Genomic DNA, 24,499 nt, shown 5'->3' on the forward strand with positions numbered 1-24,499 from the left:
GAAGCTCAAAGTTACTAGAAGGTAGGAAATACTAACGATCAGGGCAGGCGTGAATGAAATAGACACTTGAAAACAAGAGAAAATCCCGACGAGTCTAAGAGCTGCTTTTGTCAAAGGACAAACAAAATTGACCAACCTTTAGTCAGACTCTACACACAAAAAAGAAGGAGGACTCAATATTTACCTGGCAGGAGACTTACCACGATCACAAAAAAAAGGAGGACTCAGATAAAATCAGAAACGAAAGAGAAGTTGCAACGGACATCACAGAAATATAAAGGATTGGTTACAAAAGATGACTACAGAAATTATATGCCAATGAACTGGACAATCGAGAAGAAATGGACAAAGTCCTAGAAGCATACAATCTTCCAAGACTGAATTGAGAAGAAAACAGAAAATGTGAACAGACCAAATCCTAGTAAGGAAGTGGAATCAGTAATCAAAAAACTCCCAACAAAGTCCAGGACTAGGTGAATTCCGGTCACAGGTGAATTCTACCAAATATGGAAAGGAGGGTTAATACTTATCCTTCTCAAAGTATCCCCCCCCCCCAACCCCCTGCCAAATAGTAGAGCTTGGAGTTTTCCTATTTATCTAATTTAGCTGGAAGCAGCAAGCAGAGCCCTATCAAACAACTCAAGAATACTTAAAGGAATGTGCCATTTAGCACAAAGGAGAACAGCGCAGGGACGACCTGGTCGTAAAGGAACGGTCAGAGAGGGAAATATTCATTATGAGGTCTGGATGAAAATGTGGAGGCTGAGAGGAGGGGGTCTGTTCTAAGTGTGAGGACCAGCAAATGTCCCTGGGCATATGAGCGAGGGAAAAAATTGGTGGAGAGCAGGAACGGGGTTAAACAGCAGAATCTTCTTGGCTGAGAGGAGCCATTCTCCATCCTGGGGAATAACTACATTGCTGCTTGGGGAGGAAGGAACTGGGAGGCAGGGGAAGAAGAGGAAAGGAAGGGACTGTCAGGGTCTTATCGGGCATCGTTGGTAGAGTGGAGGGTCTACCAGATTCTGGCGACGAGACATAAATGTCACGAGAGCAATGACTTTTCTCTGGCCTGTTTCGATCAGTCGTACCTTCAGTGCCTAGAAGAGTGCCAAGTACCCGGAAAAGACTCGGGAAATATTTGTTGAATGAAAAAAAAAAAAACGAATGAATGAGTAAAATATGGGCACCTGCAAGACTGAAGTTCTTGAGCACGGGAATAACGTGATAGAAATGTCCGAGGAAGAATATTTTTGTCAATGCGTGACGGATGGTTATCAGTGTGTAAAGGCACACAGACAAATCGATCAATAGAGTGCCATGATGGAGACTTGCGTAAGAATCGCGATCACAGGAAGAGAAAAGACACAGGGCAGAAGGAAGATACAGGGAGGGAAAGGGACATGATAAGGACTTGGATCTGGAAGCACAAGGGTACCTCTTATGAGCCAAGGGAATGCAAACGGACGCTGCAAACTCATTTGGATTCCAAACTGGTGATGGGGATTCGGGAACGCCCTTGTTGGGATGAGCGCCGGGTGATGCGTGGAAGTGTCGAGTCACTGTGGTGCACACCTGAAACTAACACCACCCGCTATGCTAACTGGAATTTAAATAAAAACCTAAAAAAACGCGCACCTGTGTAGTTAGATACTAACGTTTCTCTCTTCGGAAATGGAAACATGGCTCTCAGAATCCCTCATAAAACAACGAACCAACTGTAATGTTTTTGGTAGGAGGCTGTGTTACCGCTTGGGCAAATACAGGGGCTGTTTTTCCAGGGTATCTTTGGAACTATTTTTGAGTTGTGGCGACTTTTCACTCTAAAATAATGCCGATGGAGGAACCGACTAGATTCACAAAGCCGGCTTATAAGTGTCATGAATGGTTCTGTGTCTAACTCTTCTAGCATTCATCTATCCGATTTCATAACCATCCCCAATTACTGCCTCTGCTGGGTTGCTTTCACTGAACCCTGCCATTCAGGATGGACGGACTGATACCCTTATTTCAACCAAGGGTCAGGAAAGAGACCGAATCACTTTGACGTGATCAATTGTTTCTTCGTTTTTTGTAAGTGAGTGTTCATAACACAAAACCACTGATGTGAATATGTAAATTCTAGAACTCGCGGCACCTTCGCTAAGCCAAGGTAACTGTTTCCTCCTTGATTAATGACAGCAAGAATTAAACTGCAGTGCCTGGCATATGGGAAATTGCTGAGAATGAAGAGCCCATATTTTGGCCGACACGCTCTTTGCCGCTTTCGATTCTCCTTTTATTTCATCAAGTTCACACGAAGGAGAGAAAAGGCACTGAGTGATGTTCAGAACAATTAGAGCACCTTTCTTTTTCCTTCCTGTGAAAAAGAGTAACTTTCTTTCCTTTTGCTTTATCTACCAATATCTTCCCCATTTCACGTATTTCATTCCCTTTTAATGATAGATGTTATGAAAGTGGCCTTTGTCATTACACACACTGACCTCTCCTCGAGTCTAAGGGACAGACGGAGAATGGAGTCTCGCTGTCTTTGAAAATGCCACTGCCCACTGTTGTTCCCAACTCTGCCTCAATACATCGATACAAACTTCATGGACTGAAGCGGGAGATCAAAATGAGTGTCTTAGAGGCTGGGGCACAATCCTGGGGGGGAAACCTTATGAATACAAATAAATCCTGGGGCGCCTGGGTGGCTCAGGTTAAGCGTCTGACTCGTGATTTCGGTTCAGGCCATGATCTCCGTTTGTGAGTTTGAGCCCTGCATCGGGCTCTGCACTGAAAGTCCGGAGCCTGCTTGGGATTCTCTCTCTCTCCCTCTCTCTCTCTGCCCCTACCCCATTCTCGCTTTCTCTCTCTCTCCCTCTGAACATAAATAAATAAACTTGAAAATAAATCCGTTCCTACTCATAGAGATATCTGTTGCCCTATTCCATCCTTTAATTTATTATGTATCTACGTGCAAAAGTTAGGTGAGGCTTACCTTTTCCTTTCTGCTTTATACCTCACGGTATTACTACACTGATGGTAAAAAGCTCAGACTCTGGAGCCGGATGCCCTGTCTTCGATCTTGGATCTGTCACCTACTAACTAAATGACCTTAGGAAAATTGTTTAGCCCCTCTGGACCGACCGCACTTTCTTCAGATACAAAGACAGAATAATAACAAAGTCTATCACTTAGCGCTGCTGAGAGCATTCAACGGGTCAAGAAATATAAAGTGCCCAGGACACCGCGTGATATGTGACGCACTGGGTGTTGGCTGCTGTCATTAGTAGCGTTTCGCATTATAAGTACAGGATTTTACGAGAGTGCTTTTGAATTACTAAACTTCGGGGAAATTTCCCCTCTTTAGAGAAGCAAATAGGCTGTCTGTCCAAACTTTGGCCGATTGAGAAGAACTATGAAGGAGAAAAAGAAACCTCCACTCTGTCATCTCACAACCTAGGGGTAGCACCTCCTGCCAGGGTTTAGCACATTCCCTTCCATCTACCAGTCAAGTCCGTCCGTCTCCCTCTGCCACCCTCTGCTACCACCCCTCTTCCAGACACAGAAGAAAGCACAAAATATTTGTATAAAGACATGTGAAATTGGGACACACAAGTGATCAGAAAGCAGGAAACCTGACTAGCGCTCCTTGCATTTCCCGTGTCATTTATGCGACACGGGGCGTCGCACTTAACCGTCCCCTCTTTTTGCGCTGCCACTGAACTGTCTCACAATGGGTGTAGCAAGAGCTCCCCTCTGTGCTCTTCACAACAACGCTGAGATGCCTCCACCAGCTTCTCAGGAGAATGGGCAACTGTGCAAAAGGGGAGAGTGCAGAACAACTAACGGCTTAGGCTACGGAGGATGTGGCGAGAAAATGTGAGAGGGAGCGGAAGACCAGAAGTGTCTACAATTCCTCTGTAGCGGCAGGAGCTACGGAGAGGTCTCCTCTAAAGTGTTAATTACAAGGCATTCTGGTATTTAAGGGATGTCCTCTGTTATGCATTTAGAGTAAAGCCCAAGAATTACACGATAAACACACGTTAATTTTCTCACTTTTTGTATAATCCTGTAGTAAGCCAAGAGAGAACTCTATCAAATTAGGATAGCTGTGTTCCTCATTTAAATTCACTCTAATGTCTTAATATGCATCTCTCCCATGGTTATAAAACCTCACCATTCTAATCTGATCTGAACCCTCAAGTATCAATCGGCTCCGTACCAAGCAAATGAATGATTCATTTATTCAAAATAAAATGAATCATTCCGAAAATGGGTGATTTACATAAACATATGAGATATTAGCTACTTGAGTTAGGAAAATGAGGCCAGTCTCCCCATTTCAATTCATTTCTGGCTTTTTTTTTTTTTACCCCTGATGTGCTCCTACCTAATGTTGAGAGACTTCTTCCGAAGCTCGCTCCACTTGAAGTTCATGGTATCCAAACGTCTTTGCAACAGGGCTGCGTCATCAGAACCTTCCAGGGATCTCAGGACTTTCTGGCCATTTTCATCCAGGTTGTGATAGATATCTGTGTGAGCTTCGATTTCTCCTTGGAGGTCCTACGAGACGGCAGGAAGAAGAACATGCACAGAGTTACCAAGCGAAAGAGATCGGCTAAATGTGATTTGGGAGGAGTGTAAAAAATGATTCGTTCACAAGACACTTGAACTGGGTCAACTAACAAGACGATGCGCCCCCGACTTCCTCTTCTTGCTGTATTATCTCTTCGTGTGATTATGGAGATCGGAAGTGGGCATCTTATTAGGTATAATCAATTTATTCCTTGACGTTATAAATTGGAACATTATATATCTGCAACTTTACACGTTTCCTAAGTTACATCCACTAGTCCGCAGACAAAAGAGAGTGTTTTCTGGAAGTGATAAGAAATAAAATTCCATGACAAAGTGCACCCCAGGGCCGATCATTTCAGTACACTATGGGTTAAGTCACATTTTCCGTGCACATAAGTAATCTGTAGAGTTGATTCTGACCATAAAAGCACGGAGAGACTAATAAACAAGGTTGTACTCGGTCCGCAGCGCCAGCACGTTAATGGGATTCTATCATAGGAGAGCATCTTCTTGACAATGCACATTAAGTTCACCTTGGCATTACAGCATCACACATTTATTATAGCGTCATACATTTATTAGTAAGATTTCCCACTTAAACCACCGTCGTATTTTTAGGCTTGACAGGTAGAAAGCCCACAGGACCTTGAGAAGCGTTATGATAAGAGATTACACATTCAACCTCATTTGTATATACACAGATCAAGAAAATTATCATAGTAGGAGAATCTGACCTTTACATGGTATGTCTTCCTGTGTAACATTTTCAGCTTGAACCGGGGACTACAGCACTGATCGTGTTGCATAGCAATCCTGAGAAAACCCAGCGACTGAAAGAGCCCTGCTTTAAAATGCCAACTTTGCTTACATTCTGTTGACAGAATGAATTTCAGAGCACAGGCCTCACCAGTCAATAATAATAAACAGCCACTTTGTACTCCTCACTAAACGGTGGCCAGGCCTGCGGGTGTGGGAGGGACCTCAGAGAGGAGGCCTGGAATATGCAACTGACAGTTTATATGAAACAGCCAACTTTTCTTATCACTTTGCCATTATAAGCCAGAGACATTAGAAATTCATTTTCTGTATGTGTTTCCCTCCTTGTTCCCAACAGGACGGTCAAAGCCAAAGGAACATTCCTTAGAGAGCTGCCGGGTACCAGCATTCCTTTCTGCCCACACAATGAATGGAGCCTTTGTCCATTATCTGACTTGCTTTGAGAGATTTGTATGCTTCTGTTCAACAAGTTTAAAAATTCATTCTGAAGCTCCGAACAACTGGATTGATCTGTGTAACTAGAAACTTTTTTTTTTTTTTCTGCTCTCTCTTTCTAAAATGGAATGAAATGGCTCTTCTGAAGTGAGGGGGGATGTGAGAGCAAGTCACGGACTCTTAGATGCCGACTTCGGAATGTTGAGAAGTAAGGTGGATGGACAATGAATGTCCCTGTCGCTATTTCTGGAAGTCACGAGGTGGCGGTGGGGGGGGTGGGGGTGTGGATAGAAGCACATCCAAAGTTGAAAGAAGGGAAAGAGTCCAACAGATCGAGCAGCATCTATCTCTATCCCATCAAAGAACAGGCTTGTGCTGCAAGGAAATTGCCTGATTTCGAGACCAGCTTACGGGGTGGAAAGCTGGTACTGGGCTTCCTGCAGGATGGGGTTTGATCAAACACGCATCTCTGTTCTTTGTTTAGGTCACAGAACGGGGCAGAACATGCCCCTGCTGAATTCGCCACTTCTTCAGGAAAAGAGAAAAGTGATGTTAATGTGTCTAAAGAAATCAGGGCTCAAAACCAAACAGACCCAAGTCATCCACAGAATTCTCCCCACTTCTCTCTTTTGCTTCACTTTTCCTCTTGCTGTATTTGATTCAGAACTTTGCCTCGGAGTACCCACCTAGGGGACGGACACCAAACCTTTAGCTGTTCAAGAAAATGAGGTCTGACCAATACAATCAGCTTTGTGCATCAACATGCATATAAATGATAGTTCATCTGAATTTTTAGATCCCGCGCTTAGAGCAGACACCGAAGCTCAATCGATAGTTCCTTAAGATCATGTAGATCGTGAAGTCATCAACACCTTCTTGAATAAATGAGCGATCTTCCCAAGCATAAAGAGGAAGGTGATTCGTAAGTCTGCTAATTTTCATCTTTGCTATTTCCGTTATGCCACCTATAAACATCTTTGTTGTATCATCAAAAAGATAAACACATGTAAAACCGATGCACCCGTATTTATTGAGGACTGGTTATTTGTCTAGTCTTAGCACGGTGGGAAAATAAGAGGAACGCAAGAGAGAGCTCTGCCTGTACGTCTCCGGAAATCTAGCGTGTGCTTTCGAATGAACTCCTTCATATTACCAACTAAATATTGATGGGAATTTCCGACCAAATCTCAGAGGTGTTGGGATAAAAACTGCTCCCCTTGGAAGTTCGGAAGCGGCTGAACTATAAAAGTCTTGGCACGGGCACGAGGGAGCTCCTAGCTTGCACCTCTTCTCTGGGTCACCGTGCTGGTTGAGAGTGACAAATGACACAAGAACAGTAATGGGCTTTACGGTGTACAAAACACTTACAAAGGTACCGCTTTGCTCTTCCTCCTGGCCCTGTGGAGTATGTGTTTTCTCTATTTTTCCTATGAGAGCACCGAGGTGGAGAGAAATGTAACTGACTTGCCTACAGTCATGTATCTTTTCAGTATTAGAATTAGAGTTCTTTCGACTCTGCAAGCTCTTGGGCTGCCCCTCCCCGCCCCATTTGCTACGAGCAGCGCTTGTAATAGACAGTAGTTATTGAAGCTGAACGAGGCTATTCCTAACAAGGTGGGGAAAAGCAACTGTTGAGGGAAAAGCACTTGGAAAGTGGACGTTACTGACTTCGATCAGAAATGTACCCGCATGGATTGATTTGTTCCGAACGGAAGATGGAATCCTGACCACCGTTTTCAGTTCTTATTTGGCAGCTGGGCAGCTGGGACCCCCTGTGAGCAAAAACCGTTTGGGCCACAAAGGGCTCCTGCTGCAAACTCTCCTTGCCGCCGGAACAGAAATTCTCCCTTCAGTCACATCACACTAAGCAATGGCCTGACACGTCGGTATCGATGCAGCCGGTCCGTGTTCTCTTGGGACGGCAGGCTGGTGGGGAATTTGTCAAGCCACAGGACGCGGGCAGGCTGCTGGAAAACGGAGGTGAGCGTTGGTGAGGAACACAAGGCTTTTTTGAAAGGAGGGTGGCATGCTGTAATGGAGATTTTTTTGAATACGAGTGGGCAGCATGACTCCTAGGGGGGAGGAGACATTGACAGGACAGGTAGGAAGGAGGACACCCACACTTGCCTAAAACTCCCACAATGGCGTTTTTCTTAAGAGGGACCTTAGACTCGGGGGCCACAGAAAAGCAGGCGGCGGGCATAGAGAATCAAGTGGAGGTCTCAGCAGAGAGCCAATCTGGACCAAAAGGAATTTTCACAGGCATTTGGAAGTAGTTGTATTTCACTTCTGATGTAACTAAAAAAGAGCACTTAATGCCTTCCTCACTACATTCAACGAAGGCTCTCTTCTTTTTTTGACGGTATTCTTTAAAAAGACCAATAACTAAAGAAGAGGGAAAAATGCCCAAGGTCACACAGCTGATCAACCACGGGGCCAGATTTCAAACCCAGGCTATTGGACCCCAGGGACTGTGCTCTTAACCACGAGGCGATGTTACCTCTGAGGTTTTTCCTATTAACTAAAAATTTTTCCCAATTATTTTCTCCTGCTAATAACCCGACGAAGTGTTAGGAGTGTTAGGAGTGTTGCTTAAGTTTCAACAAACCTCGCCCTGCCATCAGACAAGGCAGAAAAATGCTTTCGGTACCCCAAGCGTTCATTTTATGGTCTTAATAATATGGAGACTATTAAACAGAACTGAAGCAGTGGACAGAGATATCTCCAATACAATAAGAGAGAACATCCAATCATTGAGAAACCGGGTGCCAATAAAATAATAATTTGTTGCCTCCCCCACCAAAGGACCACAGAGCCTAAAATTCTGTGTGATCACAGAGGAAAACTCCACTGTGACCGTCAAGAAGGCCAGCTGTAAGGCAAGCAGTACATTCACAGCGCAGAGGTTTTAGGAGTGGAGAGAATCTTGTTTCCCGGAGAGCTGTTTCAAATCTCGCACTCCCTTCTTTTTTCTGAGAGTCTGGCCTCCTTCTTTCCTAAGTCCCCTTTCTCAGCCTCCGGGGAAAATTCATGGCAGAATGCAGTTAAGTAGACCTAGTTTGAGTCTCCCCCTTCTCTTTCCCTTATTAGCTGCCTAAGTTGAAAAACTCTTCAATCTCTTTGGCTTTGCTAAATATTAAATAATAATACCTACCTGCTGGGTTGTTTTGAATCTTACATGGGATAATTTTTTGTAAAATACTTTTAACAGTGTCCAGAACACAAAAAGCCTTTAATAAGTAATAGCTAATATAAGGGTTTCTCTTGGAAGACCATCAGTGTGGAGGCCAAGTGCTAGAAATAGACTTCATGAACTCATGGGACTTGGTCTGAGCCTTGAAGGACGGGTAAGACTGAGAGAGGTAGAGGGAAGGAGGTATTCCCACTGGGCAGAAGACTGTAAGAATGGCAGAAGGGGGGAGTGAGTTTGATTTATGAGCAGGGACAATGAATTGCACAGCCCGATGGGAAGCCACGATGTGTGTTCGGAAGAGACAGACTGTAGTTGAGGTCCGGGGCTCCTGGGTGGCTCAGTTGGTTAAGCGTCGACTTCGGCTCAAGTCATAATCTCACAGTTTGCCAGTCTGAACCCCCTTCGGGCTCTGTGCTGACAGCTCGGAGCCTGGAGCCCGCTTCGGGTTCTGTGTCTCCCTCTCTCTCTGCTCCTCCCCCGCTCACACTCTGTCTCTCTCTCAAAAAGAAAATAAACCACAAAAAACAATAAAAAAAAAGAATGCAGTTGAGGTCCTTACACTAAGTAGGGTGGAGGCCTTCTTTCAGGAAGTCACTGGGAATAAAAGTTTCTAAAGGAAAGTAGGACAAGCACAAGATTATGGAATATTAAATTTGTACTGTCTCATTCAACAAGTAGAATGATCCACAGTGTCCCTAAGTAATGAGATAATCGGAGAAGAAGAGGAAAAGTTATAAAAGTTTTACTAGAAGAAAAATAAAGAAGAGAGATGTCAAGAATGAGTTAGGGCTACACCCTTCTTCTTATTATATCCAAACAAGTGATTATGATACTATTCTAAAACATCATTGATAATAGTATCCAAATATTTTCTTTCCTATGTAAATGGAGCTATTTGTCCCTAAAAAAGAGCTCAGCAAAGGACAGCCCCCCTATCTTGAATGTAACCGAGAAGTCAGCAACAAAACAAAACAGACAAAAAGATGTGGGAAGAATAAAAATAAGTGACCGCATCTCCGTACAAAATTCACGAAAGATGCACAATCTCTAATCTTTTCTGAAAGCAATTAGTATGTGAATAATGATAAGGCCATTAGTTCCTCTTCACTGATAATTTTCACCTAATTCAAATTCGCTTGATAGGAAAAAAAAAAAAAAAAAAAAAAGAAAAAAGAAAAAGAAGGTGTGGTGATCTGATTTCCAAGAACTTAAAAGGTCAGGAACAAAGATCCAAAACAGGAGAGAAGTTATCCTTGAGGGCTACACGGAAAGTGGCAAGGAGCGACACCTGACAGAGAACCAGAAAGCTGTAGAAGGAGCCACGGGCACACATAGGTGACCGGGGTTACGCAGCGTGGCGACTAACAGCCCTACATATATTATTAGCCCTTGAAGGCATCACCTTGCTTTAATGTGAAGCCAAATAATTAATGTTGATAATGAAGATCTGAAATTCACCAAGAAAAGCAGAAGTATGTTCAGTAAACTCTATTTAAGAAGCAGTATATCTAAAACTTTTAAAATTTCTTTTAATGTTTATTCTATTTTTTTTTTAATTTTTTTTTTTTCAACGTTTATTTATTCTTGGGACAGAGAGAGACAGAGCATGAACGGGGGAGGGGCAGAGAGAGAGGGAGACACAGAATCGGAAACAGGCTCCAGGCTCTGAGCCATCAGCCCAGAGCCCGACGCGGGGCTCGAACTCACGGACCGCGAGATCGTGACCTGGCTGAAGTCGGACGCTTAACCGACTGCGCCACCCAGGCGCCCCATGTTTATTCTATTTTTGAGAGAGAGAGAGAGAGAGAGAGAGAGAATGAGAACGTGCACGCGTCAGCAGGGGAGGGACGGAGAGAGAAGGGGACAGGATCCGAAGAGGGCTCCACACTGATACTTGATTGGGGGCTCGGACTCACGAACTGTGAGATCATGACCTAAGCCAAAGTCGGATGTGTAACCAACCGAGTCACCCAGGCGCCCCTATCTAAAACTCTTTAACTGAATTTGTCCAACATAGTTATCCCAGAAAGGTGTTGATGCTTTAAAGACATTAAACAAAACAAAAACCCATGCACAAAAGTCAAACTCCCTTCGTTTGGTTATCCAAAATGACTTGTGAGACACAGGCTCTCAATACTCGAGGTTTTGGAGTACACACACACACACACACACACACACATTCCATTATGAGAACAGAAATCGAGAGTAAATCTTTCAAAACGTTTATAGCAACCTAAAAATAAAAAGCGCGGGGTTGCATTTTGTGTCTGGTTTTTGTAAGTTTGAAAAGTAATTCATTTTTATTGCATGTTACAAAAGTATCAGTCTGGTATGGATTGAACATTAAAACTAGCAAAACAAAACAGAATTACCCTTCCTAATGGATTTTTTTTTGTTTTTTTGAGAAGCACCCGTATAAAGGAACTGGACCTACAAACTTGGCCTTATAAGGACTCTAGTCTAACCACCAGACGTCCTTCACTCACTCAGGAAATGCAGTTGCGTACAGACTCACAGAAGGTGTGACTGTTTTCTGTTATTCTATCTCTGGCCATTGCAGCCCTTGGGAAAGCAGCAGAGTCATCAGCCCAAGAGAAACAAGAGTTAATTTGGGGACTCTTGTTTGGCTTGGAGCCTTGTTGCTCTAGGTAGATAAGGAGTGTGTTTGCAGGTCCACTGCATCGCAATGCATCTTAAACGAGCAGCTATGGATTTAGGAGTCCACAGGTTGTGCTTTAAAAATGGCTGTTATTAAGGTCCTCAGAGACTATTATCCCGCAGGGTTCATTGTCTTTGCTTTCATATCTCATTCAAAAATTCTCGGGGCGCCTGGGTGGCTCAGTCGGTTGAGCGTCCGACTTCAGCTCAGGTCACGATCTCGCGGTCCGCGAGTTCGAGCCCCGCGTCGGGCTCTGGGCTGATGGCTCAGAGCCTGGAGCCTGCTTCCGATTCTGTGTCTCCCTCTCTCTCTGCCCCTCCCCCGTTCATGCTCTGTCTCTCTCTGTCTCAAAAATAAATAAACGTTAAAAAAAAATTAAAAAAAAAAATTCTCACACTTGTGCCCGAGAACAGTGGAGAGAAGGGATATGGTCTCCTGCCTCGGTACATTGCCAGGTGCAAACCTTTATTTCAAAGTCTAATCTTTAAAAATGCCTGGCCTAGGGTGGATTCCCCCGGAGGAAACTGAGCAAAATCCTATTTGTCAGACCGCCTTAAGCAATTGCAAACTCTGGTAACACGTGATGCTTTCTCTCCTTGTCTGCCCCTCTGGTTTACTCTAGTCTTAAAATTACTTTTTAAAATCAAAGAGTTCACTTCAGATATACCAGGTTGGAAGTAACATGGGAATCATCTTTTCTCTTCTGCATCGCGTTTTTACTTGTTTCTTTTTATTCTGTCACAGTGTGAAAATTCTCTGCATATTTATTCATCACACAAACATACATGTAAGTGCCTATGGTATTTCCAAGATTTCACTAGGAGCTATGGGACCACATCTAATGTAAGACAGATGTAGTCCCAGCCCTTAAATTTCCTTCCTTCCTTCCTTCCTTCCTTCCTTCCTTCCTTCCTTCCTTCCTTCTTTCCTTCCTTCTTTCCTTCCTTCCTTCCTTCTTTCCTTCTCTCTTCCCTCCTTCCCAACTTTATCTCCCTCCCACTAATATTTAATATATCAGCATCTAGGCCTCCAGTGGTGAAAGACAAACTTCTACTTTCTTGATGTACACAGCCTAATAAGGTGAACACAGAGAGAAATAGGATAAACAGGAAAGAAATAGGGCAAACAGATAAACAAATATTCAATAAAATAAGAAGGTTCTCTGAAGATAGCAAGTGGAGGGTTATGGTGAGAATAACGGTCTCCATGTGGCGGTGATGGAGTGTTCTTTGGTCACGGTGGTCATGAAATACCTATGTAAGAAGGTTCAATGTCACCTGAGACTTGAAGGATGGAAAGACACCAGTTATAAGAAAACCCAAGGACACAGAATTCTTTCTGAGTAAAAGGGGGACTTGGCCATACTCCGTACCCTTTGAATCTCGATGTTGATCTTTCTCAGCATTATCTCTTAGCTCCTGCCTACAGCTCTGGCTCCCATTGCCATGCACTTGGAACTCATTTTCCTCGGAACAGCCTCGTGTCTTCTCTGCTAGCGAGCTTGGAGTCATGAAGGAAGGTGAGAGGAGAACCAGAGGGACACAGTGTTAATGAAGGCCCTCAAGGGACCAGGCATTGGGTTAGGTACTAAATGCTCTGCCTACGTCACCTCATCTAATCTTCGTCCAAACCTTATAAAGTAGGTATCGTTTGCCCTATTTATGGATGTCAAAAAATAACGGGCTTTGAAACATTTTGTAATTTGCTCAAGCTCACAAAGCTAGTAAGTGGGGGGAAGTTAGACTCTAAACAGATCTTACAGGGCCTCGGACAAGGCTCTTTCCACTGCGCCAGGCCTCATCCCAGTCTGTTAATTACCTCCACCCTCTCCAGGCGTTGCGACATACACGTGCCTTCACGTATTCTCTTGTTATGTGGACTTGTGTCACTCTTCCTCAAAGGTTTCACATCCAGTTCCCTACCTGGAGTATAAGTTCTAAACATAAAACAAACATTAGAAAATCATTCCCCAAACCTTCCTTTGATCCCTCATTCCCCTTAAGGGGCTGCCCTATTTCTCTCCTAAACTTCATAGCCTAACTTTTGAAGGGTGCTGTGCGCAGTCAACCTCCTTCAGTCTTCTCACTCTTACAACTACTTCCGCCTCTCCTCTTAAACTGTTCTCATGAAGGTGACCAATGACATTCCTTGCGGCCAAACCCAAAAGACACGGCTCTGTTCTTTGTTTAAGGCTTTATGTATTTTGCAGAAAGCGAGACAGAGAGACAGAGAGATAGAGAGACAGAGAACCAGCAGGGGAGGTGCAGAGAGAGAAAGGGATAGAGAGAATCCCAAGCAGGCTCCACGCTATCACTGCAGAGCCCGACACAGGGCTCTATCTCACAACCATAGGATCGTGACCCGAGCCAAAATCAAGAGACAGATGCTTAACCAACCGAGCCACCCAGGCACGCTGGCAATGTTCTATTCTAATGCAACTCACCTCTCAGCAGTGTTTGACACAGTTGACCACACCCTCCTTTTGGAAACCCTCTCTCTCCCTCCTCTTTGAAACCCTCTCTCTTCTCTTGGCGACCATGACACCATAATTTCTTAGTGTTCCCCCTCCGTCTTTGGCCCTTCCTTTTTTGTTTCCTTTGACAGGTTGTCCACTCCTACCTAATATTTGAATGTTGGTGGTCTCCAGGACTTGGTCCTAGGACCCTTTTTCTTCTCCTTCTCCTCTTTCTCCCTATCCCTAAGTATGCTTACCCAGTCCCATGGTCTTAGATAGAACGGATAACCTGAATAATCCCCAATTCAAAGAGCCAGCACCAAACTCCTCTCTGAGGTTCACCACTGCATTCGAAATCTCCACTTGAATGTGTCACAGTTGAAAGCATAACATGTTGAAAAGGGAACACAAAACTGACTTCTCCCCCAGTTTTTACCATCTCAATAAATGATGCTACCATCCATCTGTTCCAGTTAAAAATGTGGAGTTTTCTTTGAGACATCCTTCTCCTTTACTCTCATCATCCAACCCATTAGTGTGTGTGAGGATTCCAACATCCAAATTATATCTCACATCAGCCACCCTAGTCCAGGCCACCGTTATCTTTTGCCTGGATTCGAGGCCCTGCCTCTAACTGGTCTTCTAGTTTCTTCTCCTGCCTTCTTTAATCTCCACATAGCAATACAGTGATTTATTTGAAGCCTACATCAGACCATGTCACTATCTTGCTCTAGAAGCTTCTATTGCTTCCTGCTACATTTGAAATAAATTTCAAACTCCTTACAATGGGACTTCAAGGCCCCACATTATCTGAAGGATCTCTGACCTCGTCTCTAGCCACATTTTTTTTTACTTTAGAGAGACAGAGAATGTGGGAGGGCAGAGGGAGGGAGGGAGGGAGGTGGGGGGGGGGAGAGAGAGAGAGAGAAAGAGAGAGAGAGAGAGAGAATCTCAAGCAGGTTCCATGGTCAGTATGGAGCCCAACACGGAGCTTGATCCCATAACCCTGGGATCATGACCTGAGCTGAAATCAAAAGTCAGTTGCTCAACAGCCTGAGCCACCCAGATGCCCCTACATTTCCTAGTAAGTTCTAGCCCAGATCTTCCCTATCACAAAGCTGGTGGTAAAAGCCCCACTTTTTACTTGGGAGGCAATCTGTGTCCTCCTTTTTTCCTATAACTGGTATCTTCTCATTCTTCACGTCTCAGCTGACATTGAACTTTCTCACACAGATATGTCTCTTTTTTTTAAAGTTTATTTTGAGAGAGAGAATAAATATTTAAAATTTAAACGTTTAAATACCAAAAATACTTTAACAGTGTTTGAGAATAATTATTTAAGGGGCAGCTGTCAGCGTATGTGGCATCACGGAGACAACGGAGGCAGGAATTTAGCTGACAGGCAGCCTCAGCCATTCTTGAACCAGTGACAAGGTTGTTCCAAAACCAGGAAAGAAGGAGGAGGGACGCTACCATCATTGAGTGTGCATAAATTACAGAAATAGTCGCATGTGTGACTCAATTTCATCCTTTCCTTTCTCTACCTTTGGAAGGTAGACACCGGCAAAGTGAGAACTGTTCACAAAAGCATTTTAAAGATAGAAATGCTATTTTAAGCTGCATTTCCCCCAGGAGTCAGACAAACATTATATATGCTGTGTTTTAAACATATACATACATACACTCGCCCCTTGGAACCAAGTAAATTACAATGACGAGGCAAGGGCACTGACACGAGAGCCGCAGGTAGGCATGGGAGACTCCCAACGAAAAGACATTCTGTTAGGCGTTCCTAAAGCATGTGGGAGTGGGTTTTAAAGGACACGCGCTCCTGAAAAAGGGCAGGTAGAATAAACACTGCATGGGACGGGTCAAAAACAGTTAAGGTGCCGTGGACACAGTGGAGGAAACCAATGTCATGATGCTGGTGTTGGAAGATGAAACAAGTCCTGAGGCTGTTTTCTTTTTTACAAATACATCTAAAATTCCTATCAAAACCTATACTGTCTTGCAATATTTTTTCAGATATTGCTATATGGCTTCATTGCTCGTAAGTGGGTATTGCCTGCGTGCGACATCTCTCAGAGGATCCTTGCCGACGGTAATCTCGAAAGGCCTTCATACTTAAACTCGAGATTGCCCATGTAAATTGTAGAGACGGCCACGTATGAAAAGTCTACAACGCGGAAGGTACTTTGGGTTTTGTGTTATGTTTTATGTGCGCGAATCAGCCTGTTGGAAGATAACTGTCCTTATCTGAGAAAGACCAGATGGGCCTTTCCGACACTGAGACATATTTATTATTGCACAGCCACGAGGAGGGGTGGGGATGTAGTAGAGGGAGAAAAATGGGGCAGGAAACTAACGCTCAGACTGCTTATAAATCCCCTCCATCACGTCTGTGAAGTGGGCTTGGACAGGTTGCTTCATCTCCAAACTGTAGCTTCCTCAACTGGGGGCTAAGAACGAGGGGGAGTAAAATGTATAAATTCCGACAGATCTGTGTTCTAACCCTCGTTCTTCCCCAGTCTTCAAGTACAGAGCAAGTAACTTCTGAGTTGGGCCACATGCAATACCACGCAATCATTACTTCATTCAAGTATCTGGGAGATACTCAGTTGGTGCAGGTTTCTGCGATGCTCTGAGAGGAATGCCCAGGCAACTGAATTATACTCCAGTTAGGTATGTCCTTATTTATTCCTCCTCGGTCAACTCAGAACTAATACCTTTCGTGATGTGGAGTGCCTCGCAATGAACAGAACACATTCTTATCCTTAAAAGAGGCAGCTATCGGGGCGCCTGGGTGGCGCAGTCGGTTAAGCGTCCGACTTCAGCCAGGACGATCTCGTGGTCCGGGAGTTCGAGCCCCGCGTCAGGCTCTGGGCTGATGGCTCGGAGCCTGGAGCCTGTTTCCGATTCTGTGTCTCCCTCTCTCTCTGCCCCTCCCCCGTTCATGCTCTGTCTCTCTCTGTCCCCCAAAAAAATAAACGTTGAAAAAGAGGCAGCTATCTTCCCATGGACCAATACACATCTGGTTATATTTAGCTATACAATTTGTCTATGTTATATGCAGAGCTAAAGGTTAGAGGAGCTCTTGTTTTCCTGAACGTCTTTGCCACAGAGCTATTCCCCGCCCCCCCTCGAGATTCTGTGTAGTTCAAGATTGTGGATTAGAAATAAGCAATTAGTTGATGTCAAGTCTCATCTTATCCCAACAGCAATGTGTAAGAAGAAGGCAAGAACATATGGCAAAGGGCCATAATTATTTTTCATAAAACACCAGAAATCACAACAGCCATGTCGCTGATTTCCGCTGGCTCATTTTAATTATGAATGTTGTAACTGCAGAACAACTTTATTCTGGCCCCCACCCCTCGAAAGAAACCCCTCTTAACCTCCCAACACAACCACAAACAACCCTACATGGAGGCAACTGTTTGGAGTAGGTTAAGGATATCATAAATCTACGATGATTTTTACGTCTCTTCACCCTGAATAGCAGGACAATTTCTAAATAATTCACAGACACACATTGGACACAACTGTATTCATTTGTGTGTGCTCATTAGTCTAAAGTTTAGAGATATTACCTTTATTATTTTTTTTATATTTCAACACTATAACATTTCTTTTCTCTCTCTTTCTTTCTTTCTTTCTTTCTCTCTCTCTCTTTCTTTCTCTTTCTTTCTTTCTTTCTTTCTTTCTTTCTTTCTTTCTTTCTTTCTTTCTTTCTTTCTTCCTTTCTCTTAATATGAAATTTATTGCCAAATTGGTTTCCATACAACACCCAGAGATATTACTTTTAACATGAATTCTAGGTACCCATAAAGTTTGAATGTTAAAGAAGGTTCTCGTATCACGATGTTAACTGAAGTCCTATTGACATAATTGGGTCTGAATCCCTGTTGTGCTTTGGGGAGTTAATTTCTGTCTACGACCAAGTAGAGCAAACTGCTTTTTCTGGAGAGTGTAATTTTTCCCCCTGTTTTGCGCATTGGGAGTTATTTCCCTCTATTTAGCTTCTCTTCTCTTATGGAACAGGGTGGATGCTGATTGGGAGAAAATATACTCTCTTTTTCAACGTATGAAGAAAAGGAAGAGGAAGGTGTGGACGTGAATAAAAAGATAGGTAACACTGACATATCCGCCAAAGAAAATCTCACAAATGAGAAAACTGACAAAAGATCGAGGATATCTCTTCCTTCCTAGGACCCACTGCGCTGATGTCAGAACATGGGTGTTTCATCGTAGAGCCACTAATCTTTCCCAAAGCATTAGGTTCAGTTCAGAACATCCTAGAGACCCTTGACCACACTGTTGACACAGACCCAGGGCATTCTTGGCCTTTGGTCCTGTGATGATGCTCCTTTCATGTGAGAACACATACATTTGAAAAACCATCTCCAGGAGAGTAAGGTTTGCGAAGGCCTAGGTTTTATTCATGCCCATAAGATAAATTATGTAAGTTTTAACAAAGGACTAGGGCAGAGAAAAGGAGGCCTTTATAGATTATTTTACATCATAAACATTTTTATATGGGAGCTACACTGGAATATGTTCCAGAACAGTGGAAACTTGCTTCACAGTGCCCCGAGTAAGAAAGAAAAGATTATAGTCGGATTTCATCATTGTCACTAATCTTGACTATAAATAAAGATGTCAGGTCACTCCAGGAAAGAGAAATAGAAGTAGGAAACAGATTATGTTCATAGCGCTTTACCACGGGCAAAGGTTTCTGGTCTACTCTTCTCAGATAGGGACAGAGGGACGGTAAAGTTGCCGTGAATCTCTGCGGAAATTTCTGACATAGTTGAGAGTTTAATACAGAAAGACCTCATCAGCGGGGGACTGAGAAACCAATGTGGGTAATACCTAATTATTAATGTTATCTTGAGTTGAAAATAAAGGGACTTGCTGGAAAACCCTTCGGCCTGGTGGTGTCAGAGTTTTGTTCCTGCCTGACTTTCGGATCTTTCCCTTTTGTGGGCTCACAGCAAGATGGAGGTCTTGCCCAAATCGTGTCTGAAAACAATCAGAATACCACAAGACAGAACTTGATTTCAAGCACCCGACAGTCTCTTGATAAAGTCAAGTGATAATGATCTCGGATAACATGAAAGTGGGCATAGCCCTATGGGAACGGAGCAATTAGCCCCGTCACCAAGATGTGCAGATGCCATCCCACAAGTGATGGTATTTGAGCAGGGTTTTGAGGGATGAATAGGAGACAACCAGGAGAGAAGACAGAGAATGAAGTTTGAAGCACGGGGAAGAGCAAGAGTCAAGTTGAAGGCAAGACGAGATGGGACAAGAATGTATGTCAGAGCTGAGCGACTCTATGCGGCCAGAGGGAAAGGTCCAAGCGGGAGAGAGGGGTTTGTTTTCTCACCCACACGTAGCTGTGAACATGAACTTTTGCATTGTGTATTCGTAATGTGTCCAGCACGCTGGTCGTCACACCTGAGTGAGCTTGAGAATCACCCAGAAGGCTTATTAAAACACAGGCTGCTGGGCCCCCACCCCGGAGTGCCCGATTCTGTAGCTCCAGTGTAGAGATCGAGAATCCGCTGGTCTAGCCTGATGGTCCTTAACCTCCTGCGAGTCACGAATGCCTTCGTGAAAATGATGGATCCTCTCCTGAAAACCTGCACAGAATTCATAAACACAAAACACGGCCACTCATTTCATGGGCTTCCAGGACCCACTAAGAGGAAATAGAAGGCAGCGGCCTACGGGCAGTGACCTCCACCTCCAAGAAATACAATGAATTCATGAAGGCAACATACCTTTCAAGTACTATTTTTTACAATAATGACTTATTTTGAGAGCGAGAGAGCGCAAGCAGCGGAGGGGCGGAGAGAGAATCCCAAGCAGGCTCCGCACCACCAGCGCAGAGCCCGGTGTGGGGCTCAAACTCACGAATCGCGAGATCATGACCTGGGCTGATGTCAAGAGTGGGACGCTTAACCGGCTGAGCCAACCAGGTGCCCCTCAAGCGCCGTTTTAATGGAAAACTCCCCCGAAGAAGAACACGTTGAAAACTATTACTACGATATGATTTTGCTGACCTAGGCATCCTGGAGTTAGTCACAGTGGTCCTAGGCACAAAATGATTACATTTGGGGGAGGGCGCATATCATAGGACATCCTTGAGGGCTACAAAAAAAAAAGTTCCCGCCACTCTAGCCACGTTCAAGTAACCTCGCCCTTTCCCATTATGACGTGACATCTTTTTGGGAAACAGTAAGAACAACAACAACAACAACAAACAACAACAACAACAACGACGGCAACGACGGCAACAAAAACGGGTAAGGGGAGTAACAAGGAGGAAAAGGGTGCATTTAGCCAGGGGCCTGTGGAAAGACATTGGAACTGGAGCTCTGGGTGAAGTGTAGCTGCGGTCCTAGGATGCCTGCCTGATAGCTAGCGGAGAAGTTCCAGATCGAAGAAAGAGATCATTAAGAACGTGCTTCAAAGGCAACTTCGAATCAGTTGTGCTACACGGATAGGAGACACTCCCCAGCGTGGAGAAAAGGACATTCTGACTTTACTCCTTCCCTGTGAATCCTCCTCATGTGCTTTCTATAACGCCACGGTCTGGGTATTTTTAAATGACCTTGAGAAGAAAGCAGAGGTGTTCTTTATTTCATGAAAAGAAAGCCATCTTTTATTTCAAGAACCTTAGGCCTGCTCCGCCTGTCCGCACGGAGTCCGGAACCCGAGGCAAATAGTGTATTATTCATTTTGGCCACTCTAAATGCAAGTGATGCCTCCGAGGCCGGGGAGAAAAAGCCTCGCCGAGCTGGAAAGCAGAACTCTTCCTCCAGAGGAGATTGTGCGATAGGCCAAAGTGCCCTGCAATCACCGGGAAAATACACCTCTGAGGCCGTGACTTTGTGTTATTGCATGGGCTGTTTTGCCTAAAGCCAGGAAAAGTCTGTCTGAGGATAACGTTTTTAGCTGCGGATTCATCTCCTCTGTCTTCTTCTCAGCAAACTTTTATTGGGTTTCATCGTGGGTCCATTTAGAGAGCAATTTCCATAATGATAAAATCTCTTCAAATGAGATTTAGAATGTAATTAAAGGGCAGATTTGATGTGGTAAAGGCATTGTTGTGCACTCGTTCAGCCAGCCTATGGCATGACCCCAATTTTGCTCTGGTAAGACGACTCGTCCTTGTTTCATGCTAATGGCTTGATTAGGAAAAAATGAAAGAAGATAAAACAGCCGCTCTACCGGAGAGATAAGCCCACGAACATGAGTTAGAGTTCTGTACCCTCCTGTCTTCATGCTGTGTCTTAGACTTCAGAGGTTGCAAGAAACTCCTTGAACGTGGAGATGAACGCTGACAAACTGACAGGTGAAAGCTGAAAGGATTTGCTTGCCTGGAGAAGTGGATCTCCCTAAATCCTAGGGCCTGTTCTCATGGTTTTAAGCGCGATTGCTAGAAAAGTGGACACTACGGGTTATGGTTCCCCGGATGGAGCAATGCTTGCTCCCCCAAAACTGCCTGGTGACTGAGAAAGCCAGAAAAGATTCCTGGGGCAGGCCCAGTTTTGAAACCTCCAAAGTAACTTAGACGATCCTTCACTGTAAAAATCAATGGGACCTTACGCACTGCAATTTCCCCCCTCTCTCGCCTACCAGAAGCTCACTCAGAAGTGTCTGCGATCATCGTATTTACCAAGTGATACGAAATGATTGTTTCCCAGGGTACCGGTTTACATGTTGATAGCTCATCACGTTATATGATTTGGAAACCACAGTTTTTAACGCGCAGGGGAGATCGAAACCTTCAAGAGACCAGATTTTAGATCTAAGATCCTAATTAAATAATAGATTCTGAAGCATTTAGAAGGGGACTGGGGCCTTTTTAACACCATTGGATAAAAAGCCATATGACGTCCGACTTCCATAGAGCATTGAGAATTTCACTATTTTTTTTTCTTCCTGTTTCTCTCTGTGACTAAATGAAATAATTCATTGGGCACAACACTTCGCCCACGGGATCAAATTTATCCTTGTGATATTCGGAGTTACAAAACAACTTGTGGGTTTTATTTTATTTTATTTTATTTTTAAAAAAAAAATTTTTTTTCAACATTTATTTATTTTTGGGACAGAGAGAGACAGAGCATGAACGGGGGAGGGGCAGAGAGAGAGGGAGACACAGAATCGGAAACAGGCTCCAGGCTCCGAGCCATCAGCCCAGAGCCCAACGCGGGGCTCGAACTCACGGACCGCGAGATCGTGACCTGGCTGAAGTCGGACGCTTAACCGACTGCGCCACCCAGGCGCCCCAACTTGTGGGTTTTAAAATACCATGAGATGTATGAAAGTAAGTTATAGTTAGCAAACATAAATTGAGGGTCTTTAATTTACTGATAATGACAAATTCTCCTCAAACAGTTACCATGCTTTTAAGTGCAGTAATGTTTTTACGGGCAGAAGTAAGACACCCGGTTAAAAAAAGATACACTTTGAAGAGAAAATGAACCTACCGCATCTCTGAAATGACAACAATTTATGTCTCCTTTATTCCCCAAAAAGCTCACAGGCTTATCTACAAAACTCACCTCCCTTACCAAAGATGCAACGCTACTTTCAATTTGTAATTGCAAACAATTCGTGGAACGTTGGATTTCACTGTAACAAGAACCTCTTTTAGCTAAATAACCCTCATCAACTCTTGGATGAGGTCTTTGGCCAAGGAATTCCCCTCCTTCCCACTCAGCGCCAGACATTAAAGGACTGAAGAGACAGTACCCTTCTCTGGAGGACTGGTGGCTTGCATTCACTCACCCAAACTTTCACTGCCTGACTTCCTTGCCATGGAAAGTCCTACAGGAGAACTTGGAGAGCAGCTACCTCTATGACGTCTCCCAACATCCCCCTGCTTCCAATTAGTACTGACTTTCTGTTACGACCAGGAGCCTTGAAACGTGAACTACCCAACTGTTTTTTTTTTTAACAAAGAATTTTATTTTATTTTATTTGTGTGTGTGTGTGTGTAGGTTACCGCCTTTGTTTTTCTTTTCTTTTTTTTTTTAATATGAAATTTATGGTCAAACTGGTTTCCATACCACACCCCGTGCTCATCCCAACAGGTGCCCTCCTCAATGCCGTCACCCACCCCCCATCAACCCTCACTTTTGAAATGCAGAAGAGAAAATCCTAGGGAAAAGGGGGAACAAAGAAGAGTTTCCGGGTTTCTGAAGAGCGGTAGGCATTGTGCTTGCACCATTGTTTTCCATCAGCCTTGACTTCTCTGAGAGGCAGTATTTCTTTTCATGCTCCTGGCTGACATTTCTTCTCACTAAATAGTTAATTAGCATGGTGCAAAAACAGCATTCTTCCTTTTGAAATAACTAAAAGCAGTCCTCAACTTACAAAGAGGTCGGGAACCAAAAGTCATTTGCAAATCAGTGGTTCAGAACCCAAAAACTCAAAACTACCTTTAGTCATATATATTTTCCGTGAGAAAAAATACAGCTATTTGATCTCTAATATTGACGATCTGTGTCATTCTGAGAGCATTACTTCGCGCTATGTGATTTGGGAAGCATGCATCTTGGGGGGGTACCAGAAGGGAGAGGAAGCATGAGAAGAAAATATTTCTCCTTCAGTCCTGAGTCTGCCCAGTGTGAAACAGTGAGCAAAAGAGATCTGAATGGGCACCTGCCCGGCTCATTCTATCTCCTGGTGCCCAGTCTTTTCTACCCCCCACATTTCCTCTTGTCCCAATAGTCCTTCCTTCCCTCCTACCTGTTGAAAAACCCTACTTTTTGAGCATAGTCTGACCACTCTCACATCCTGGGAGATTTGGACATTTGAAAAAGAGGAAGCTGAGTTAAACCAAATGAATCACGGAGCGGTAGGATTTCAGAGACCGTGAGAACGCAACGCGAAATCATCAGATGGTAGCAAAAGTATCTGGGGGCAGAAAGGTTCAGCCATTCTTGCCGGTTAATCTACACTGGTTAATGCTCTGGATTGGCTCACTCAAACCTCCACACCACCCTCCTTCTAGTTGGACCGGCTGGAAATTAAAAACTGTGTTTGCCACGCTTCTATGCAGCTACGGTTACGGAGATGAATTAGGTGTCAAGAAGTTAGGGTTGTCAGATAAAATACAGGGTGCCCAGTTCCATGTGAGTTTCAGATCAATGATGGATATTTTTTCCGTGGCAGTATGTTGCCTGTGTTATTTTTGTTTGCTCGATCTGGCAACCCTACATCAAGTAGCTGTGCCTGTGAAGGATGTGCAAGGCGGAAGTAAGGTACAGGCCATCTCCCTGCCCCCTTTGGCTCTCTCTGTTGGCGAGCTTAGTCACAGAAGCATGGGATTGCCCGCGTCATAGTTCCCAAGTCTATTCTCCAGCTTCCTGACTGAAGAAAAGCAGTTGCTAACGGCAGC

The 24,499-nt window shown here is 44.1% G+C and overlaps 1 protein-coding gene across 4 annotated transcripts in view; it reads right to left on the reverse strand.

Moving 5' to 3' along the window:
• Positions 1-24,499, reverse strand: part of DMD (dystrophin) — a 1,630,689-nt gene that overhangs the window by 365,407 nt on the left and 1,240,783 nt on the right. For all 4 annotated transcript variants that reach the window (XM_047076051.1, XM_047076054.1, XM_047076053.1 and 1 more), the window contains one exon: positions 4,373-4,545. In XM_047076051.1, coding sequence (XP_046932007.1) covers positions 4,373-4,545 — 173 coding nt within the window. The remainder of the gene's footprint in view (positions 1-4,372; positions 4,546-24,499) is intronic.

The sequence above is a fragment of the Lynx rufus genome, unplaced genomic scaffold, assembly GCF_022079265.1.
Source record: "Lynx rufus isolate CCGP_SWC_20201006 ecotype Redwood Valley unplaced genomic scaffold, mLynRuf1.p SCAF_14, whole genome shotgun sequence".
In the NCBI taxonomy this organism is placed as follows: domain Eukaryota; kingdom Metazoa; phylum Chordata; class Mammalia; order Carnivora; family Felidae; genus Lynx; species Lynx rufus.